General features: G+C 37.3%; 1 protein-coding gene across 2 annotated transcripts; it reads right to left on the bottom strand.

The window, feature by feature from the left end:
• Positions 1-2,270: 2,270 nt before the first annotated feature.
• LOC139188782 (probable ubiquitin-like-specific protease 2A) lies at positions 2,271-14,834 on the bottom strand. 2 transcript variants are annotated; one of them, XM_070806583.1, is made up of 16 exons: positions 14,432-14,776; positions 13,943-14,136; positions 13,608-13,698; positions 13,449-13,498; positions 11,321-11,425; positions 11,173-11,248; positions 10,427-10,502; positions 9,457-9,585; positions 8,427-8,627; positions 8,277-8,332; positions 8,099-8,192; positions 7,580-7,670; positions 7,097-7,216; positions 4,096-4,380; positions 3,968-4,006; positions 2,271-3,062 (listed from the first exon to the last, which is right to left on the bottom strand). In XM_070806583.1, exons 1-16 carry the CDS (start codon positions 14,640-14,642, stop codon positions 2,376-2,378), a joined length of 2,505 nt encoding a protein of 834 aa, XP_070662684.1. In that variant the 5' UTR covers positions 14,643-14,776; the 3' UTR covers positions 2,271-2,375. The 2 variants fall into 2 exon arrangements, with proteins under 2 accessions (XP_070662684.1, XP_070662685.1); XM_070806584.1 differs by lacking the exon at positions 11,321-11,425 and having other exon boundaries at positions 14,432-14,834.
• Between the last annotated feature and the right edge of the window lie 6,271 nt (positions 14,835-21,105).

Here is a 21,105-nt window from a genome sequence, read left to right as displayed (position 1 = left end):
GAAAATAACCTTTCCATCTGTCTTTAACCGCGTTCTCTGTAGCAAGAACCTTTCCATCCTCATCCTTGATGCACCTCACTTGGTTTAGGTCCCTTGTCTTCTTTTCCTTTGCTCTAGCTAGTTTATAGATATCCAACTCTCCTTCTTTGGCATCTAGTCGCTTATACATATCGTCATAAGCCGCTAACTTAGCTTCTCTCACAGCTTTCTTCGCCTCTTGCTTCGTTTTTCTATACCTTTCACCATTTTCATCGGTCATATCCTTGTATAAGGCTTTACAACATTCCTTCTTAGCCTTCACCTTTGCTTGTACCTCCTCATTCCACCACCAAGATTCCTTTTGGTGTGGGGCAAAGCCCTTGGACTTTCCTAATATCTCTTTTGCTACTTTTTGGATACAACTAGCCACGGAATCCCACATTTGGTTAGCTTCCCCCTCTCTATCCCATACACACTGGGTGATTACTTTCTCTTTGAAAATGGCTTGTTTTTCTTCTTTTAGATTCCACCATCTAGTCCTTGGGCACTTCCAAGTCTTGTTCTTTTTTCTCACTCTTTTGATATGTACATCCATCACCAACAAGCGATGTTGATTAGCCACGCTCTCTCCTGGTATAACTTTGCAATCCTTACAAGTTATACGATCCCCTTTCCTCATTAGAAGAAAATCTATTTGTGTTTTTGACGACCCACTCTTGTAGGTGATCACATGTTCTTCTCTCTTCTTAAAGGTGTTGGCTAAGAAGAGATCATATGCCATTGCAAAATCCAAGATAGCTTCCCCATCCTCGTTTTTCTCCCCAAAACCATGGCCACCATGAAAACCTCCATAGTTGCCTGTCTCCCTGCCCACGTGTCCATTTAAATCTCCTCCTATAAATAACTTCTCCGTCTGAGCAATTCCTTGCACCAAGTCTCCAAGGTCTTCCCAAAATTTCTCCTTCGAACTCGTATCCAACCCTACTTGAGGTGCGTACGCACTAATCACATTGATAAGTTCTTGTCCTATTACAATCTTGATTGCCATGATTCTATCTCCTACCCTCTTGACATCTACAACATCTTGTGTCAAGGTCTTGTCCACGATGATGCCAACACCGTTTCTCGTTCTATTTGTGCCCGAATACCATAGTTTAAACCCTGAGTTTTCTAGATCCTTTGCCTTACGACCAACCCACTTAGTTTCTTGTAGGCACATAATATTTATCCTTCTCCTCACCATAACTTTTACTACTTCCATAGATTTTCCCGTCAAGGTTCCTATATTCCACGTTCCTAAACGCATTTTGCTCTCTTGAACTCTACCCTTCTGTCCTAGCTTCTTCACCCTTCCCCGTCTAATAGGATCAAAGTACTTCTTTTGTGTGTCCCGTGTAAAGTTGATAGGAGCATATGCTCCCAAACAACTTTGAGTGGAGTCGTTCGAAAAGAAGTTTCTATAGCCCCCTTGCTCATTTAACACTGCATCCGGGTGCCGATGGAGATACAGCGACCCTTGCTCACTTATCACTGTGCTCGGGCCACACAGCGCGCCACTTACGGGTGACGCCCTAGCTTTAGCGCGATTTCGTTCTGGATTTATTTTCATAAGGATTCGACGTGATCATGGAGTGCCGGCTGTCGACTACCTGACGCCCTCCCCCTCCTCCTTTATCCGGGCTTGGGACCGGCAATGTAAGATAAACTTACACGGCGGAGTTCTTTTAATGCTTTTAATTAATTAAAAAAAATTTAACATAAGCAAAAATTGTGCACCAAATCAAATTGATCACATAAAACCATAAAAACTTCAAATTTAAGGATTCTCCTATAAGGACTCTACCATTGGAGACAATATTCTTTTAGAGACACAAAGATTCACTTTTAAGTCTTTAAATAAGTACTCAAAATGGTGGTGAGAGTCCCTAAATGGGGACTTCCTTTAGAGATACTCTAATCACCCTATTTATCACCGCTCAAAACTACACAAATTTTAAAATTCAAACTCATCTAATAGTAATAGATAAATGGTGAGGTTGGTGGCGAGAATTTTTTTTTTGTTAGACGATAAATTTTTGTAAGATTAAATTTTAAATTAGCCACCGTTAGAGACTAGAGTTTGAACTCACGCCGTCTTGTAAGGGCTCAACACCTTTCTACCACTATGGTAAATGACCACTTGTAGGTGATGAGATTTGTTGTCTTCGTTGGCGAAATTTCAAGGGAGTAGGTTGAACGAAGATCACTTCTTCGTCCACCGTATGATTTTGGAGGCATACACGACGGAACCATTGTGTTAGGTTTTTTTACTTCCGAACACTCGTTACCCTTTCCACTGCTTTTTACTAAGCAATTATTCTTAATACAGTAAAAGATCACTAATGTCTAGTGCTGTATTACCAAAACGGCCAGAACAAATGCAACCGCCTTAAAAGGGGCGTAAGCCGTCTTCTACGTCCTGCACGAGCGATCCGTCGCCTTTTTCGAGGCTGCTGGTCGACTGATCCCGACTCTGGATCCTCACGACTCACTCGCGTTTGAATCCCTTCGCGATCGATGTTTTGGGTTGAGTCAGGATCTTGATGAAATGAAAGTTCGTTTTCTAGTGAGGAAGAAAAATATTTAACCTCATTGTCGTCTTGCGTTTCATCTTCATCTTGAGAATCCAGCACAACACAATCTTTGTAGTCGCCTTGCATGTCGTCTTCGTCTTGAGAATCTTCGTCTTGAGAATCCAGCACAACGCAATCTTTGTAGTCGCCTTGGACGTCGTCTTCGTCTTGAGAATCCAGCACAACATAATCTTTGTAATTTTCACTTGAAGATTCAGGTGCATCTGTTTTCCTTGGATAGTTCAAAGCCTCATTTTCCATTATCGAACGGTTTTCATCTATCCCCACTGCAGATAAGTTCTGTAATCCGCTACTAGATGCATCAACATTTCCTCCGATATGCCTAGCAACTCTAAATCTCTTCTCAAAACAGGATTTTGGGAGTGATTTCGAAGCTAATCCAGTCCCTTGCTGACGATCTTCCACGTTGACCCCTGAATCAGCAATCTGATCATCACTATCGTCAACTTCCTGTATCAAGCAAGATAAAGTGGACATCTTTAGTTGTTTGGAAATATTTTCAACCATTCTCAGAGCATAATGTCGGTTGATATTGTTATTCAACTACAAAATTAATAATAGTGCACACTACACACGACATAATCTGGAAGCAAATTTCACTAGAATGCATGGCACACGTGTCTAACGTTACTCTTTTTATGGCAATCCATATGAACAATATTGTTAAGGCAATATAAGCTTTGAACAGGCATTGCAACTTTAGACAGCATTCCCGGATATCATAACTAAACATGCCTGATGAGTTGTCAAGGAATACAAGCAGGTACAACTATTTTTTCTTCTCTTGGGAGCAAGGATCAGACACCTTGCGAACTTTATGCAACGTACAAAGCATCTAGTAAAATCTAAAAAACATTGATGTTATTAATGGCCAAAGGGCAGATGCTCCAACAGTTTCTGGGAAAATTTTGGAGACTAGCAGAGTTTGTCTTCAAAATACTTGTTATGGAAAATAATCTTCTTTGTACGGTTTCTATGTAAAATAATCTTCTTTGGACGGTTTTTTTGCAATGCACCATCGTTGTTTCTATGTAAAATAATCTTCTATGAAAATAGCAAAATCATTTTCTTTGTACTTTCATTTAGTTTATAATCAGTTGCATGTCAAGTATCTTTGGAATCATAATAAATACAAAGCACACATGGGTACACTGAACGATCAGATACATATAAATGGCATGTAATGTGGTCAAACTGATACAATATAATCATGGTGGAGCAAATTCCTAATGTCATCCAGCACTAAATTTTCAGTCAAGTTCCAAAAACATGGTACCTATTATTAGCAACTAGCAAATAATAACACCCAAAAGCCAAAGGAACTTCTGGATCATAAATAAATAAAAAAGGATTACCTCTATTGGCGACATTAAACTCATAACCCGAGAAGCAACCTGCAGATAATTTACATCAGAAATTAACCCGACAGAAGTTCTTGGTTACACCCCCTAAAAACCAATCATGAATTTCTAAAGCACCGTACCTGTACAGGAGGAGAATCTCCTAACAACGAAATTTCAATTCCACTAGCATTGGAACTGGAGGAATTACCATGAACTTTTTTTGTTAAGCTGGACAGATCTTCAGGAAACTTCATGCCAGTTTCTAGCTTGTCTGTTTCGTCCATCCCTTGAGAGGAAGGATGCTTATCAGTACAATCAGCATTTAGTGCTTCCCGAGAATGATCTTCAAGGATTTCACAAATTAACTTCTTAATATGAGATCGTTTGGCAGAAGCTTCCTCAGGACGGAACCAATTTTTTGTGAGCTGAAAAATTATAACATTGTTGTAGCATATCAAATTAATTTCCCATAGTTACAAAGTCATACACCAGTTAAAGATAAAAAAAATACATGGTCAAATGCATCAGTAAATCCTCTCAAATGAAAAATAGAATAAAAATTTATGTTAGTTTCTTCCACAAGTGAAGAAACAGTAGATTTTTATTAACTTTGGCAGAGGGTAGAAGAACAATGAATTCCCTGCCTCCATATCCTATATACAAGGAAATAGTAGGAAACAAGTAACCTTAGGCCCACAATCCATAATTTTATCGATAATAAAATTGTTCATCTTCTGTTCTCATTTGGGGTGCAATACAAGATGGGTTTTCAAGCTGGTATAATAGCGGTTAGATGATCCTACAACAACAACAAACAACAACAAAGCCTTTTCCCACTATATGAATCCTAGAACGCCATTGCGCTCGGTTTTGTGTCACTTCTTCCGTTAGATCTAAGTACTCTAGGTCTTTTCTTAGAATCTTTTCCAAAGTCTTCCTAGGTCTTCCTCTACCCCTTTGGCCCTGAACCTCTATCCCGTAATTGCATATTCTAACCGGAGAGTCAGTAGGCCTTCGTTTCACATGTACCACTGTAACCGATTTTCTATCATCTTTCCTTCAATTTCAGCTACTCCTACTTTTACCTCAGATATCCTCATTTTTAATCTTATCCTTTCTCATGTGCCCACACATCCAATGAAGCATTCTCATCTTCGCTACACTCATTTTATGTACGTGTTGATGCTTCATTGCCCAACATTCCGTGCCATAAAGCATTGCCGACCTTATTGTCGTCCTATAAAATTTTCGCTTGAGCTTCAGTGGCATACGACGGTCACACAACACGCCAGATGCACTCTTCCACTTCATTCATCTAGCTTGTATTCTATGGTTGAGGTCTCCATCCCAAACTCCGTTCCTTTGCAAGATAAATCCTAGGTAGCGAAAGCGGTTGCTCTTTGGTACTTCCTGGTCTTCAATCTTCACCCCTAACTCATTTGAGCCTCCGTTTGCATTGAACTTGCACTCCATATACTCCGTCTTTGACCGACTTAGGCGAAGACCTTTAGATTCCAACACTTCTCTCCAAAAGTTAAGCTTCGCACTCCTTCCTAAGTTTCATCTATCAACACTATATTGTCTACGAAAAGCATACAATAAGGAATATCATCTTGTATATGTCCTGTTAACTCATCCATTACCAATGCAAAAAGGTAAGGACTTAAAGATGAGCCTTGATGTAACCCTACAGTTATGGGACAGCTTTCGGTTTGTCCTTCATGAGTTCTTACGGCAGTCCTTGCTCCATCATACATATCCTTTATAGCGTGGATATATGCTACTCGTACTCCTTTTTTTCTCTAAAATCCTCCAAAGAATGTCTCTTAGGACCCTATTAAATGCTTTTTCCAAGTTTATAAAGACCATGTGCAAATCCTTTTTCATATCTCGATATCCTTGGCATGAACCCAAATTGGTTGTTCGAGAGCCGTGTCTCTTGCCTCAGTCTATGCTCAATTACTCTCCCAGAGCTTCATTGTATGACTCATTAACTTAATACCCCTATAGTTTATGCAATTTTGTATGTTGCCTTTATTCTTGTAGATAGGCACCAAAGTGCTCTTTCGCCATTCATTTGGCATCTTTTTTGTTTTCAAAATCCTATTGAAAAGGTCTGTGAGCCATGTATACCCATCTCTTCTAAGACTTTCTACACTTCGATCGGTATATCATTTGGGCCCACTGTTTTTCTATGCTTCATCTTTTTCAAAGCTACAACTTCTTCCTTCCTAATTAGACAGGTAAAAGGAGTAGTTTCTACACTCTTCTGAGTTACTCAACTCCCCCAAAGAAGTACTCCTTTCATGTCCTTCATTGAAAAGATTATCAAAATAACCTCTCCATCTGTCTTTGACCGCGTTCTCTGTAGCAAGAACCTTTCCATTTTCATCCTTGATGCACCTCACATGGTTTAGGTCCCTTGTCTTCTTTTCCCTTGCTCTAGCTAGTTTATAGATAACAAACTCTCCTTCTTTGGTATCTAGTCGCTTATACATATCGTCAAAAGCCGCTAGGGTGAAGAACTCTTGGGTGAAGAACTTACCATGAGGCATGATGTATATTGGATATCTGCCAACTTATTTGGCCTCGTTTGGTATAGAGGATTGGACAAGAATGGATAAACCCTCTAAATTTAAGGTCAAAGAGAATGATTTTCACTTCAAGGAGGTTAGAATAGGAATTAAAGGATTAGAAGGGAGAAGTTTTCTTCTTGAGTAATCCATCTTCTACAACCAAGTTGGCAACAAAATTTTCATTTCTTGTTTCATCATTTCTTGAAAATAGTTGCTTATCCATTCAAACCCAAAGCTTCATACAAAATGTGGCCAATAGTATATATTATGGATGGTGCACATGACTTTGACAACATGTAGAGGCAACATAAGCTTGACAACTTAAGGATTACTATGGATTGAATTTGAGTGTAATCAATAAATAATAGTAGAACAAGTCAACCAAAAAACACGAGAGAGCAACAGAAGCTACAAGGGAAAATTTGACAACTAAACGAACTTTTTTATGCTGATAGGAGATAGGATCATAGGACTAAGAAAAGTTGCATCATTCATAAGGGCCTGGAAAACAGAACATATACAATTTTTTGCTTAGGCTCTGGTGAAAGGAGATAGGATGACTTACAAATTTGGAGGACTTTGTGATTTCCAAAGGGCTAAAGTTGACAGGAGCTTCCTCCAGAAAACATTCCACATAATGAAGCAAAAAGAGGCCACAGTCATATGAATTTTCCTGTTGTGGTAACTGAATAATATGAAAGAAAAGCAAACGTCACAAATGGTAACTTAATTCCCCTTGTTAGACAAACATTTATTAAGGAGCACAAGGAAAGAATGACAAAAAGTACACCTTGGAGAAGAGAACTAAAAACTAACTCCATAAACACAACAATAAATCATATTCCCCTCCCATCAAGACAAATCAAACTGAAGAGTCTAAAATGTTTTGACATGGAAGCTGCCAATCACCCCCAGAAAATCCAACTCCTCCCCAATATTTAAAAAATTTCCATGATTATTACTAAGAAAAAGTTAGATATATAAAGTGGAAAGAGATATTGTTTCTTTAGTTAATGATATGGATGTCACTAAAAGCACAAGGCATTACCTTCAGAGCTACAAATCTCAAATGTAAGAATTTTGAATAATCATCTTCTGATGTGTCACCATGCCTCTCTTTCCACTCTTCACATAGGTATCTGTCATCTCATGACAATGTAAATTATCAGGGAAATCCTTGTGATCAGTAGTCTCAAACTGAAGGACATAGTTTCAAATTTTCAATATTATAGCAAATCATTAATTTGATAAGAGAGCAAATTCCAATATAAGCAATATATTCTTTTACATCTAACACCTCAACTATTAGTTAATGAAATCGTTATTTTTGTTTGATAGAAAAAATTTGCACAAGTGGGCCCATTAATTTTTTAGAATGGGAATTCTAGCTTCCGCATCAACCAAATGTAAACAAAATCAGAAGACTGATAGAATCCAAAATAGACTCAAGTAGAAGCATGAATAAAAAATTCATAATAGCTTTTGTTGAAAATTGAAATCCAGAACAATGAATTCTTATGGCCGGCAACCAGAAGGAGACTAGTGAAGCTGAGCCATAAGAAGCTACCTTTGAACAAGTTTCTCGAGGCCTCTATGACTTCCTTTAATTGAATCCATATGCAAGATGCATGGAACCTTTGATAAGCTTTCAATTTTCTCATCTGCAAGATAATTAGACAAAACAAACTGAAACAATAAAACCATAGTACATAAGGGAAATTAATCACAGTCCTAAAAGATCTTGCCTTTGATATTAACCACTTCACCAGGATGACAAATGACAATCAAACTCCAATGGAGACTGCACAAGATATAGTAATAATTCATATTAAAACGGTGGTCTAATTCTCCAATGCCACAAGCAGCAACAAAAATAATGCACGGCATTTTCTCACCTGTAGTTTACAGGAATGAAGATATAATCCTTTTCAAACACATTCACTTTCCTAGTCCATTTATGAACACCCTGAAATGCTGCCTTGCCTTCACAAGCACTTGATTGGTCTTTGTCTAGATCAGCAAGTTTCCGAAAGAAAAAACTATTGAAGAAGTGGAACCTATGCTTTTCCTCAGGTTGAATTTTACTTTTTAAATATCTGTGAGAAAATAAAAAATCAAAATTACTCAATATCGACTATTTTTTAATCTGGGAAGTAGGAAGTACAATCGGATAAAAAGAAAGGGTATAGGAGCTAGAACTGAACTGCAAGTAGATCTTTACACTTTGTAGTTCCCAAGTTTGATAATTAAAGGTAAAGGTGGTAAACTATCATAAGAATACTATGATCTCAGAAAGGGGAATGGCTTGTTTCATCAACGAAATAGATTCCTCTATGCAGTACCTGTCCTGAAAGTCTTACTTACACATTAATATGGTTATATGAGTTCCTCAAAAAAAAAAAGAAAAAAAAAAAAAAAAAAAGAAAAGAAGCTGATGTTTAATTCAAAGTGAACATAGACATTCAAGTTGTAAATATCAATTAGCATCAGATCAATAAGGATTGGGTAAGGAAAAAGCATCATGTGTGCCTGACAATCTGATGATCTACACAATATGGTAAATTATATGGAACACGAAGGCAGCCCAAACCCAAACAAATTTGAAATTCTGCACTATTTAAAAGCTCAAATCCAGAAATAAAAGGTCGTACCCAGTGCACAAGGCTCCCGCTTTACGCAGGGTCTGGGAGAGGTGAATGTCGGCTAGCCTTACCTCCATTTATGGAGAGGCTGCTCCCAAGTCTCGAACCCGAGACCTATCGCTCATGGTCAAATCCAGAAATAAAAGATAAAAAAAAATACAAGAAGCCTCCCTACACATTTAATGAATTTCTCCGAAAGTTATAATGCCTTCATTGTTATGCAAAAAAAGGAAGTTCTAATGCTTCCAATAGAGAAACTTGAAAGTGGCCAGGTCAAACTTACTGAATATAAAAGTCAACTACAGTGTCATTAATGAATTTCTCCGGCTGTAGAAGCTCAAGATCTCTCTTACTTATAGAAACTGCATCAGGATCTCCTTCTGGATAACTCACTTCAAAAGGCTTATTGGCACTACAATAAACAACCAACACGGATCATAATGGAAGTAAAAAAGGATGAGATATGATAATATCAAAGCCAATAAACGTACATGTAAGAAGATTGCCAAAATTTTAACACCAAAACAAGTAGTTTTAAATATAATGGGTGATACACTCAACAAAGGTAGTATCAAATTGCAAAGAAATAATAAATAAAAAAAAAGGTTGTACCCAGTGCACAAGGCTCCCGCTTTACGCAGGGTCTGGGAGAGGTGAATGTCGGCTAGCCTTACCCCCATTTATGGAGAGGCTGCTCCCAAGTCTCGAACCCGAGACCTACCGCTCATGGGCAAAGGCACTTGCCATCGCACCAAGTGCGACCTCTAAAGAAATAATAAAAGATTAAAAAAAAAAAAAAACTATAGTTTACAAATTACAATGACATAAATTAACACAATATAATGAAAAACAACTCGAGAAAAAAAATTGAGATGACTAATCTAAATTTTAAGAATGTATAGTTTATTGCTTTGCCTTATGCAGATGAGAAACAGTTACAACTTACAAATGTGCTGCTCTTAGACACCTGATGCTTGGAGTGTATTATCATGTCCCTTAGCTAAATTAGGTAAGATTACCATGCTAATATTTGGTTCTCTGGTATTGGTATTTGTGGTCAGATAAGTGACTCTGCTATTGTTTGGTGCCATGCAAGAACAAACCTTGGAGGTCTAGTATTCTAGCCAAGCTTAGGTTTGGTGAAAGTGGATTGCTTCCTCAAGATTCAAGGTGGTGAGCTTTCAAATTCTTTTTAATAGTTGACTATCTGGTGAACCGTGAACATCAAAATAAAAACTCCAACATGTCCATACCTCTCATCCAATGATTTAGTATCTTCCTCTTTGTCCACATGAGGTTCATAAACAGAACAGCTCAACTGCTCAATGCCTGCATTGACAACAAAGTCAAATGTTACACAAAGAACATTTAAATAGTTTAGCTAATTTTCAAAAGTAGTACTCACTTGTCTTCAAAAGGTTTAGATTTTATTTGAAGAGAAACAAATTTTTTATTAAAATGTAAATCATCAAAACAAACCATTATCTAATGTCTTCCTATCCAAGACAGCAGAGAGGCAAAGCAAGACGGGCTAAAATGGAGATAAAATAAAACCAAATATATATAATATCAAATTTGATCTTCTATTCTCAATACCAATAGGCTGAAACCAATTCTTTAGTATAAAATCTAATGTTCCAGTGTAAATTGAGGAAGAAAGAAGCTAGATATTAAGTTTTATAAAGTAAAAAATAAGTGTTTAGAAGAAGGCTTTTTAAACAATAATAAAGAAGCTAGATATTAAGTTTTATAAAGTAAAAAATAAGTGTTAGGAAGAAGGCCTTTTTAAAAATAATCGTGCTTGTTTAAGTCACTCGATATTCAAGTGTAAACCACATTGATTTGTAGACAAAATTCATTATTTGCTCAATCAAATAGGTAGAATCTTTCAAGTAAATATGCAACGCTACACATTTATAAAGGACTTTAAGGGGAAAAAATACACCATACAATCCAATATCACAAAGATCCAATACCATTTATCTAAATATGCACAAACCTGAATCCTTATTTGCATTTCCAGCTCCTCTAGAATCCCTTGATTCAAGATGAAGGTTGAGTGTAGCTTCTTCAACCTACACCAAATTTAATTGCACATAAGTCTTCCTTTATAAATAAAAGGGAACATAAAAGCAATTGCAGCTAACCCTGCCACACCATTCTGACTCAAATCTCAATAATATCACCAATTTACCACTTGAAGATAAACATTCCCTTTGGCTCAATTTCCCATTTACAGTTAAACCATCTACCTAAAGACAACGGCATAAAAAAATTAACTGAGATTCTATGTCCCACATAAAGTATCTAAAATCTATCAAAATAACAATTTACTACAAAAAGTTACTAAATAGTGTAAACTAAAAAAAAACTGATATGTCTAAGCAATGTATTTTATCCACATGCACAAACATTTTGTGAATATACTATCATGTAACTCCACTAATGCAAAAGAAAGAAACAACAGCTATCCATAGAATGTTCTTGTTTCCTTTACACCAATAAATCTTCATTGCAAATTACTTGATATTTTAATTTTTTTTTATTTGGTGTGTAGAGAGGCAATTTTTAACTTGATAATGCTCCCCCTATCACAGATCAATCACATTTCAACATCCATCTGATCATCACCTTTTTTGTTTAAAGGCACCGTTGGCAATAATGATGGGCCTTGGACACTGTAATATAGTCACAGCTTCACTTTCATTTATTTATTCTACCAATTGCCTATTTAAGGGTGGTGTAGAAGCAGATATGGCTAAACAATCTCAAATATAATTCCCCTCCAATACACAGATCTCTATTGGAAGGGACAATTCCCAAAAACTAAATCTTGTAGCCCAAATAAACATCACAATACCAAATTCATGCTAGTAAGCTTTGTAACTAAGAAGTCAACAATTAAGGTTGTCATGGGTCTAATGATGTTAGATCAAAGGTAGTACTTCTTGTGCTATACATATCTTCTATAAACCAGAGATCATCCAACTAAGCTAATAACAATAATTCAAAATATTTAGCATCAAACCATTTCACAAAGCAGAAAACAGGTTATCTATTAAAAAAGGCTTTGAGGATCAAGAGCCTTAGGTTGAAAGCATCCCTTAGAATGACTATGCAGCTACGTGTTATATCAAGAAATACTCCAATCTCAAAAAATTCCAAAATTACCTGAATGCCCCAACACTAATCATCTCAACCCTAGTTACATCTAGTCTTAGCCATGCTTCAAAAGCATTTAGAAAGGATGAAAAAAAAAAAAAAACAGGACGCTTGATCATAATGCAGCTAGATGTGAAAATGCGTAGTTAATATCGATAGCATAATGATTAATGAGGCTAAAACCCAAAGGAAACTTTTCTATTGTTTAGACACATTTGGTTCTTGAAAAAAAATAAAGAATAATAGCCTTCTTCGGGGCATCCAAAGACCAAACTTCACACATCTTTCAAGACCAGCTGGTTTAGGGAACACTTGCAAAGAAAGAATAATAGCCTTCTTCGGGGCATCCAAAGACCAAACTCTTATGGTTAGGGATCTCCACCGCAATTGCAAAGGGTATGAAGCCAAGGTTAAACAGGCTAGAGGAACGATCCAGAAAAACCCCCGAGTAGACTTATATTTTACCTAAGTTTGTCAGGAAGACACAAAATGACATATCTTTCCAGCACACTGTTATGCATGTAGCTCATAGTTTACTAGTCATACATACATGTCCCCTTTAAAGCATCCTCCTCTGCATGTACACCACTCTTTCATGAACTTCTTACAATTAAAACCTAAAATCCAAGCATCAAGCCATTGATTAAGAGGTTGATTCAAAGAAGTTCCCAAGACAGGAGAGGTGAAGTGTTTTGGATACTTATCCAGCTGACATAAAAATGAGTTAGGTTAATTTCAAAGTTATTTCGTTCGTATTTCTTTATGTTCTCCAATTCAGATGCAAAATCTTAACCAGCCTCATAGGAATAACTCTAACAAACCTTTCAATTCGAGTCCTGATGACGCAATGGTTATCATAAACTTGGTGATCCACCAAGCTCAAACATTGAGAATAGAATTATGAAAGGATATCCTACTTTCTGGAGATAAAAAAAAAACATTGGGGGTAGTTTTCATTAAACATTTCATTTTTTCATACTTCTACACTCTATATTATGTTTGTCTTCTTGCTCCTCCTGTTCGCTATGTTTCTTACACTTACCATAACAAGATTCAAATTACCATTTAAAAGGAAGAAAGGGAATATAACAAGGGGAAGGGAGGCAAGCTTACCCTTGCATATCCACCAGAACTTGGCTTTGATACTTGTTCTTCTAATGGAGCTAAAATCATGCAAAAAATATTGGGTAAGATAAATGGCATTCACAAAATACTGAGAATAAAGAGGCACCATAACTATATGATATGTACTTCACAGAATTAAAAAGTCACCTTCATTCTCTGATGGACTAACGGCCAAAGTTGATGAGGAGCATTTCTCAAATCTGTCATTGTCATCTGAAATTATAAAAACTTGCTTACTCTGCAACAATATAAATCAAGTTGTTATCAACAATATGCTTAAAGTGAACTTTCGGCATCCCCTTAAAATGAGTAAAATAACGAGTCTAGCAAAATGGAAAGAAACCAAGTATGATCATATTTAAAACTTCAGGGCCAAATACAGTTGCTTTAAGGTTTTCAAACCCCACTGAAAACAATTCGCCCAAGTAGGACAAGTTAGGAGTTAGACACTTGAAGCAATTGGAAAAAGCATGAATATTTACTTGATGATTTGAAGAACTAGAAAGAGCACAAGCATCCGACCCAGACATCCGTCTTGCAGTGCCATCCTCTGCTAATGTACCCGCATGAAACGAATCAGACGATCCACATTGACGATCCGCACTAGTACCAGAATCATCGTCTAATAATAATACTGTGCTAATTTTCTTTTGTGGACTCTTTGCTTCTTTTGCAACTACACAGAAAGTAAAAGAAAAAAACTCAGAAAACTTAAAAATCAGTAAAAGGGTTCAGGCAGTGATGACCCTACTACTACTACTACCTCCACCGTCGACGTCAATCGGTTCAGTTCCAACATTTTGAAGCAGAATTTAAATTCGATCATTTGAAGTTAATTAATTGGCGCAATTTTGGAGAGCTAGAACGATGCATTTCCGAAATCCCCAAAATTCCAATTTCTCGTTCCCAGAATTTAGTCAGAAACCACAGTTCAAAAGGCAAATTAGGAAAAGCGAATGGTGAAAACTTACAGTACTGGAGGAACGTGTACTTGGTGAGTGGGGAACCGAGGCACTTTTTCTTGGCGTTTTTGGCGTTACTGGGCACCTTCTTCATGAGGTTTCGGAATTTGGCCATCATCTTGGCGGATTGCGTCTCCACCACCTGGTCGTCGGCGCTGAACTCGAACGCCTCGAATCGCTTGCTCGGAGACTCCAAGTCGGACGCGAACCGCCGAGTCATGAAGCCAAGTCACTCAAAACTCGCAAACGAGAAAAATGGCTGAAAATTTTTGCGAGAAATTTGAATGATATAGAAAACAGACAGAGGAGAAAGTCGAGAAGCGTACGAGACAAGTCTAATAAACATAAATGGAAGGGAGAAGAATCGTTCTCAGGTTGAGATCAATTTTAATTTTTTACAATTTCTTTAAAACATTTCAATTTCACACATTTACTTATTATTTTATTTCAATTTCATATATCTGTTAAAAAATCTGTAAGTAAACCGTTAAGTGATGATGTGGTAAATATGGAATCCACATTTATGCTGATGTGGCTGCCAAATTTATGTCATGTGGTAAAAAAAATAATTTTTTATGCATTTAAAATATAATAATATTTACCCTATTATTTTTTTTTTTAAAACCCCAGAAAACCCATCTTCTCCCTCCCCTTCCGACCCCCATCACCTTCATCGAGCCCAAACCCTACACCTCTAATGCTCTTCACCGCCACCATGTCCAACCTTCTCCTCATCACTCCTCCTCCACCTACTAGCCGCAACCAAGGCCCACTCCGACCACCAAAACAACACCATCATCGCCTTTCTCACCGTCATCGCCCAAACCCTAAACCTCCAAATCCAGACCCTCCATTCCACCCTGTCCAAATCCAAGCCCCTTATCCTTATCCATTCCACCCCATTCCACACCGTCGACATCGTGATGCGGTTGTAGAAGATGAGGAAAAGTGAGTACTTGAAAAACGCCTTGTCGTCGCCGTAAGACATTCTCATGATCTTCTCATGCAAGAAACTAAGCAAAATATTCAACATTTCCGCCGCGAAAACATAGATCGATTCGATGAATTGAATGCGAGGGAATTAGGGACTTGGAGAACGTCGTAGGTGACGAGCATGGTCATGATTTCGGCCATCGCAAAAACACCTTTCCATAGCTTGCTCGGCTGCGAGGTGGTTGGGTGGGGAAGACGATTTCTATGCCAGATTTTTTATTTTTTATATTATAATATTTTTAATGCATAATAATTTTTTTTTTTACCATGTGGCACAAATTTGGCAATCACGTCAGCTCTTAACGAATCAATTGATAGAAAATGTAACGGATGTATTATATTGAAATAAAATAGTACGTGAGGTATGAAAATGAAATGTTTTGAAGATGTTGTATGAGGTTGCAATAGACCTCAAACCTGAGGTGGTAATGACACGCCCCGACCTTGATATTCCCCGAATACCAGGATAGACACGTGCTGGCCGACACCCGAGGGTGACGAAAGCCACTAATTGATACAAAAGCTAAGAATAAGAAATAAATAAGGGTTAGAAATTTGAAATACAATGAACTAACAATTTAGGAACATGTTCAGAACATACAACTAAACCTAATCACTAAAAAGAATTTAGATAAAATTGAATGAATAAAGAAGTGAGTCCTACATCGAGAAGATCCGAAGATGCTGCTGCGGAAGTGCCTTCACGCCGGGATTAGGTGCCTTGATTCTAAGTCCTGAATAGGGGCACAAAACAAAGGTGAGTGGACCAAGTTCGTATATATATAATAATAATAAAACAGTTATCAAGATACTAACCCCCACAGTTTATATAATGAAACCTACTAGCATAATCAGTGATGGATTTAATAAAAATCCTAGCATGCCAAATATCTCAAAAGTCACATCACGGAAACGCATCGGGGAAATCAAAATAGTAAACGTATCATAAATCGTCTTGTAAACGCGGTGTGCTGCTAGAAAGATCATCGAATAAATATAACTCCTGGCCCAATGCCTGCACCTCAGTCTTTGTGCCCGTAGCCAGAGATAACTCCCTCACGGCCCAATGCCAGTCTTCGTGTCCCTCATCCTTTCGCTAGGGATTATTTCTCCTGGCCTACATGCCAACACTAGATCCTCGCCCCAGGCGGCATAGTGTCTACTAGGTACGCACAAATATTTACGCCTCTCATAAATAACCACTTCATAGTATAAAGTCATCCATCGTCTATACTATAAAGAGGGGTTTCTAAAACATGTTCTAGCATCCTATCGTCATCCATTGGATAGTCTACCAGTTCATGGTTTTTATAGAAAGTACGATATATTAAAATATAGCACAAACTAGGCTAACAATTTATTTCCTCACCAAAACACGAGACGAAATCAATAAATTTCATAAACAGGCTTAACATAAATCAATTCATAAATTTGCAGGCATGCTAATCATTTATGCATTTACTATAAAATCATGTAATTTTAGAAGGGGTCCACTCACAGTACTTAGTTGCCAAAAGTTGCGCCACTAGCGAAGACGGAAACGTCACAATAATTGCCCCTAAGCACATAAAGAGTCCAATAAATAAAACTATATAATAACAATTGAATTTGGGAAAACGGACATTGGAAACGGATTCAGAACGTCGAATTACCCTAAGAATGGTCCTGGACGAAAACCCAAAAAGTCAACCCTAAAGTCAACGTTGACCGGGGGTCAATGGTCAAATTAGGTCTATCGGGTTTTAGGCTTGAACCTGGATTAGGGTTTAAGTTAAATAGGATTAGGATTTATTGGGTTTTAGAAACCTAGGGTTTTTGGGTTAAAATGGTTTTAGGGTGAGAATTGGGGTTTGGGCTTTAGCCTAACACACACATACTACAAATACACACACACACACACACGACATGCATGTGCATGCATAAACACATACACACACACACCTAACACACACACCCACGGCACCAAGGCCCTAAGGCCTCACAAAAACTAACAGGGCTTTAAGCCCTTTAAGTCAAAACCGGCCCAGGCCCTAAGGGTTTTAAAAACCAAATAACAAAACTTAAAAACTAAAGGGGCTAAGGTTTTAGGCTTAAGACAACACGGGCCTAAAGCCCGAGGGGAGGAAATGGGAAAGGCCGGATGGCCTAGTGCTGAGGAAGAAGAAGGCCGGAGCTGCTACAGCTCCGGTCACCTGAAAATGGGGGCTTCACGCTCCGATCTAAGTACAAACATGAAGAACAAAGAGAGAGGGAGAGGTTTCTACCTTCCAAACACCGTAACTCGGTTGGAGGTGACCGAAAAAGCCCTCGAAGTGCACGGGTTCACCGGAAAAATGGGTGTGCTCACCCACAACGATTCCGAAGCAAATCCTACGTAAAAATGGAAGGTTCTAGATCACAAAACTGTTGGAAATGTGCCCTAAAGCCAATCATGTGATGATACTTTACGGACATTTCACATGTTAAACTAATCCAGTTTAACATATAAAGGGCATACATTATTGTTTGAGCCGTCTCATATAAATGTTATATGCTTAAACAATAAAGTCCAAGGAATTTGTGATTGGGAGAATGTAATCTAATGAAGTTAGATTCTTGAGACCATTCTTTCGTAGACACATCCTAAACGTTCCTGATCATAGGATTGCCAATTGGGCATTGACAGTCCGTCAAGATCGGTACGTACTATGTCTTCTCTCAGGGAGAGTGATTAGTCTCTAGTCATTGGTGTGTGTGACATCAAGACAAGTACGGTAGGTGCTCAATAGAGAATGAGTTCACTGAACGCGATCAACGAAGAGTTCTCATATTCCATGTCACATGAGAACTCATGGTTGGGATAATGCAAAGTAGTCCTTTGACCTGAGGCATCATAGTTGTCTTGTGGTTAAGACCTTGATCTTTGATTATGTCAAAGTCATCCCACCAGGAGGGTGTCCACGGCATCGTTGGGGTCAAGCCGCTTAGCTATGGAGACAAGTGAATGCGCAACAAGGGATCTCTAACCTTCAAACCGTTTGAAGGAGAATACTCTCTGATATGATTTGAATCTCTGGCCAGAGTATGAATGAGATTTGGGAATGCGTTCCTAATCACATTCAAGGTAATCATATAAGCACAAGACACACATTGGATAATAGACATGAGAAAATAAACTATCAAACCAAACAATGTGGTCAAGAGTATTAGATTAGAGAAGGACCGTATTGCATTTGTAATCCCAGACTGAATAGGTTCTCCACCTCTTCTGATAAGCTTGGGTAACCATGACATACGGCTAGGTGTCACTCATGGTTTGTGGAAGCCCTAAACGTGTGTAATCACTAAAGGGAGAATTGAAAATAGTTTCAATTCACAATCGATGTAAAATGGTTTTAATCGCCCACTACCTCGCTAAAAGGAACCTAATGGATCGTACACCGTGTAAGGTAGAGATGGACGAAATAAATGAAATGAGTAAGATTAATTGAATGGTTTAATTATTTATGGCAAGGATTAATTAATATGTTAATTAATCAAAACGAATAAGTTCGTTAAAGACCTCGGGATAGTTTTGGACCTTAAGGCCCAATGGGCTTCGAACGTCAAGCCCATTAACTTAAGTTGTATGACAATTTAATGACTAAAGATTCATTAAAGCCCAAAAGCCCAAATCCCATAAGGTGGCCGGCCATATTAGATGAATTAGGGTTGTTTGGTTATTTAGGTCACTTAAAGAAGTGACTATATAAATGACTTTATAACTAAATATTCATTAAGTGAAATAAGGGTTTATTTTTGGGGAAAATGGGTGAGAATTGTCTCTCCATTTTCTCTCTAAAGAGGCCAACACCTTGGAGGTGATTAGCTAGTCATCTAATCCTCCAAGGTCACTCATTCATCATCCAATCTCTCCTTGGTGTAGAGACTTAGAGGTTCTCAATTTTGGGAACTTGGAGAACCTATTCTTCCATCCAAATCCATGGATCTAAGAAGCAAGGAATGAAGGCCCTATCTCTTTGGGTGATTAGCCTTTGCTTATGCAAAGAGGAATCTACAAAGGTATTAATTTCAACTCACTTATTTTTGAGTTGATTATTGGTTCACCAATCTACTAGGCTTTGAATTTCATGGTCATGTTTTGTTTTTGAGTACATACAAGCATGATTCCGCCTTTTAATTGTTAATTGCATGCTATATGATGTTGCTCAAATGAACATGTTTTTTCAAAATAATTCCTTCAAGTGGTATCAGAGCCTAGGTCTAGTAGTTGGTGAATCCTTTTGGGTTTTGTAGTTCATAGTATGTGATCTAAAAGTTGTAATTGTTACAAGCTTTATTCTTGCTTCTTTGAAAGTAAATTTTGTTGGAAAATTTGCTATCTCAAATGTTGTAGATGTTGTTCATATGAGCATGAATATTGGAGCTAAAATATGGTGCCATGCTTTTGGGAAAATTCGGCCAAAATCAAAGGGTGAATTTTTGGGTTCTTGTTTGACTTGTTAAAAGTGTTTTAATGTGTTCTTTGGAACCCCTAAGTACCCTAGTTTGGTTAGATGTTATTTCCCTTAAGTAAGAATGGTTTTGGAATGTTTTTGGGTGGAAAAAGTTCATGGAAAAATTTGGGTTTTTCATGGATGTTCTTCATTGTTCTTGATGTTCTTGCCAAGAACAAAAAGGTTTGGTGTTTTGATTCAAAGTTTTGATTTATTTCTTAAAGTATATGTGATATGTTTTTAAATGATTTATTATGTATTTAAAGTGTTAAATATTTGTATAAATGATGATTGAAATAATTGTGTTTGAATTATTTCAAAAACATATCTTATCTTACATACACTTGCATGTTTTTGACAAAACTCACAAATCAACACACACACCAACCTTATCCCTCCCTAAAACCAGCCACTCCCTCAAAGGGAGTACTTTTGGGGCTTTTATGCAATTACATAAAGTTTTGATACTTTTGTGTATTTGCACTTTGGCCCAAAAGTTTACGTTTTTACGTTTAGGTCCAAAAACGCTAAAGGACAAATTGTTTTGTTCCTTTAATGAAGTTTTTGCATTATTAAAAGTTTGGGTTCTAGTTGTATTTACATGAAGTTGTGACTTTTGTGTATTATACAAAGTGACCCCAAAAGTTTTTGTATTTGCAATATGGCCCAAAAGTTGAGGTTAATTGCAAGATGGCCCAAATAGGATGAGAACAAAATTGTTTTGTCTCTTTAAATGAGAATTGGATTTTCATTTTGTTTAGCTCCATTTAAATCAATTTTATGGATACAAAAACCAAATGAAAATGTTGCATTCATTAATTAGTTAAAGTGTTAATTAATTAAAGGGTGATTATGAACCTAAGCCTAATATAATTGAGCTATGTGAAAGGCGTTTCAAATTTGTTTGAACCATGGGAATGTGTAGATTAGATTTTGGTTGTAATTTGATTTGATCAAATGTTGTAAAAGGGCTTAAGCTCTTCTTTACTTTAAAGTAATTTGTTATATGCAAATGTTGTAATGAGCATAAGCTCACCTTTACTTTGAAGTACTTCTTTCTTGCTTTATATGATATGCATGAAAATGAAGTAGTTGGGTCCAACGCCCATAAGACAACACGCCTTAATGTGATTAAACGCGTAACTAAAATCAATCTTCATTCCTAGACCGAGATTCAACACAAGGCTCGTGTTGAATCTAAACAAAGGTTCATGA

The sequence above is a fragment of the Malus domestica genome, chromosome 10, assembly GCF_042453785.1.
Source record: "Malus domestica chromosome 10, GDT2T_hap1".
Classification (NCBI taxonomy): Eukaryota; Viridiplantae; Streptophyta; class Magnoliopsida; order Rosales; family Rosaceae; genus Malus; species Malus domestica.
Note: the sequence above shows the minus strand (reverse complement) of the source record. Positions and strands in the feature narration are given on the sequence as shown.

What these genes read in the sequence shown, in the direction of transcription:
- LOC139188782 (XM_070806583.1), bottom strand. Translation starts at nt 14,642, where the DNA reads ATGACTCGGCGGTTCGCGTCCGACTTGGAGTCTCCGAGCAAGCGATTC. An exon ending in CTAGTTCTTCAAATCATCAA is followed by an intron (nt 13,699 to 13,942) that starts GTAAATATTCAT and finishes ATATTGTTGCAG; the next exon opens with AGTAAGCAAGTTTTTATAAT. An exon ending in GAGATTCTCCTCCTGTACAG is followed by an intron (nt 4,007 to 4,095) that starts GTACGGTGCTTT and finishes AATTATCTGCAG; the next exon opens with GTTGCTTCTCGGGTTATGAG.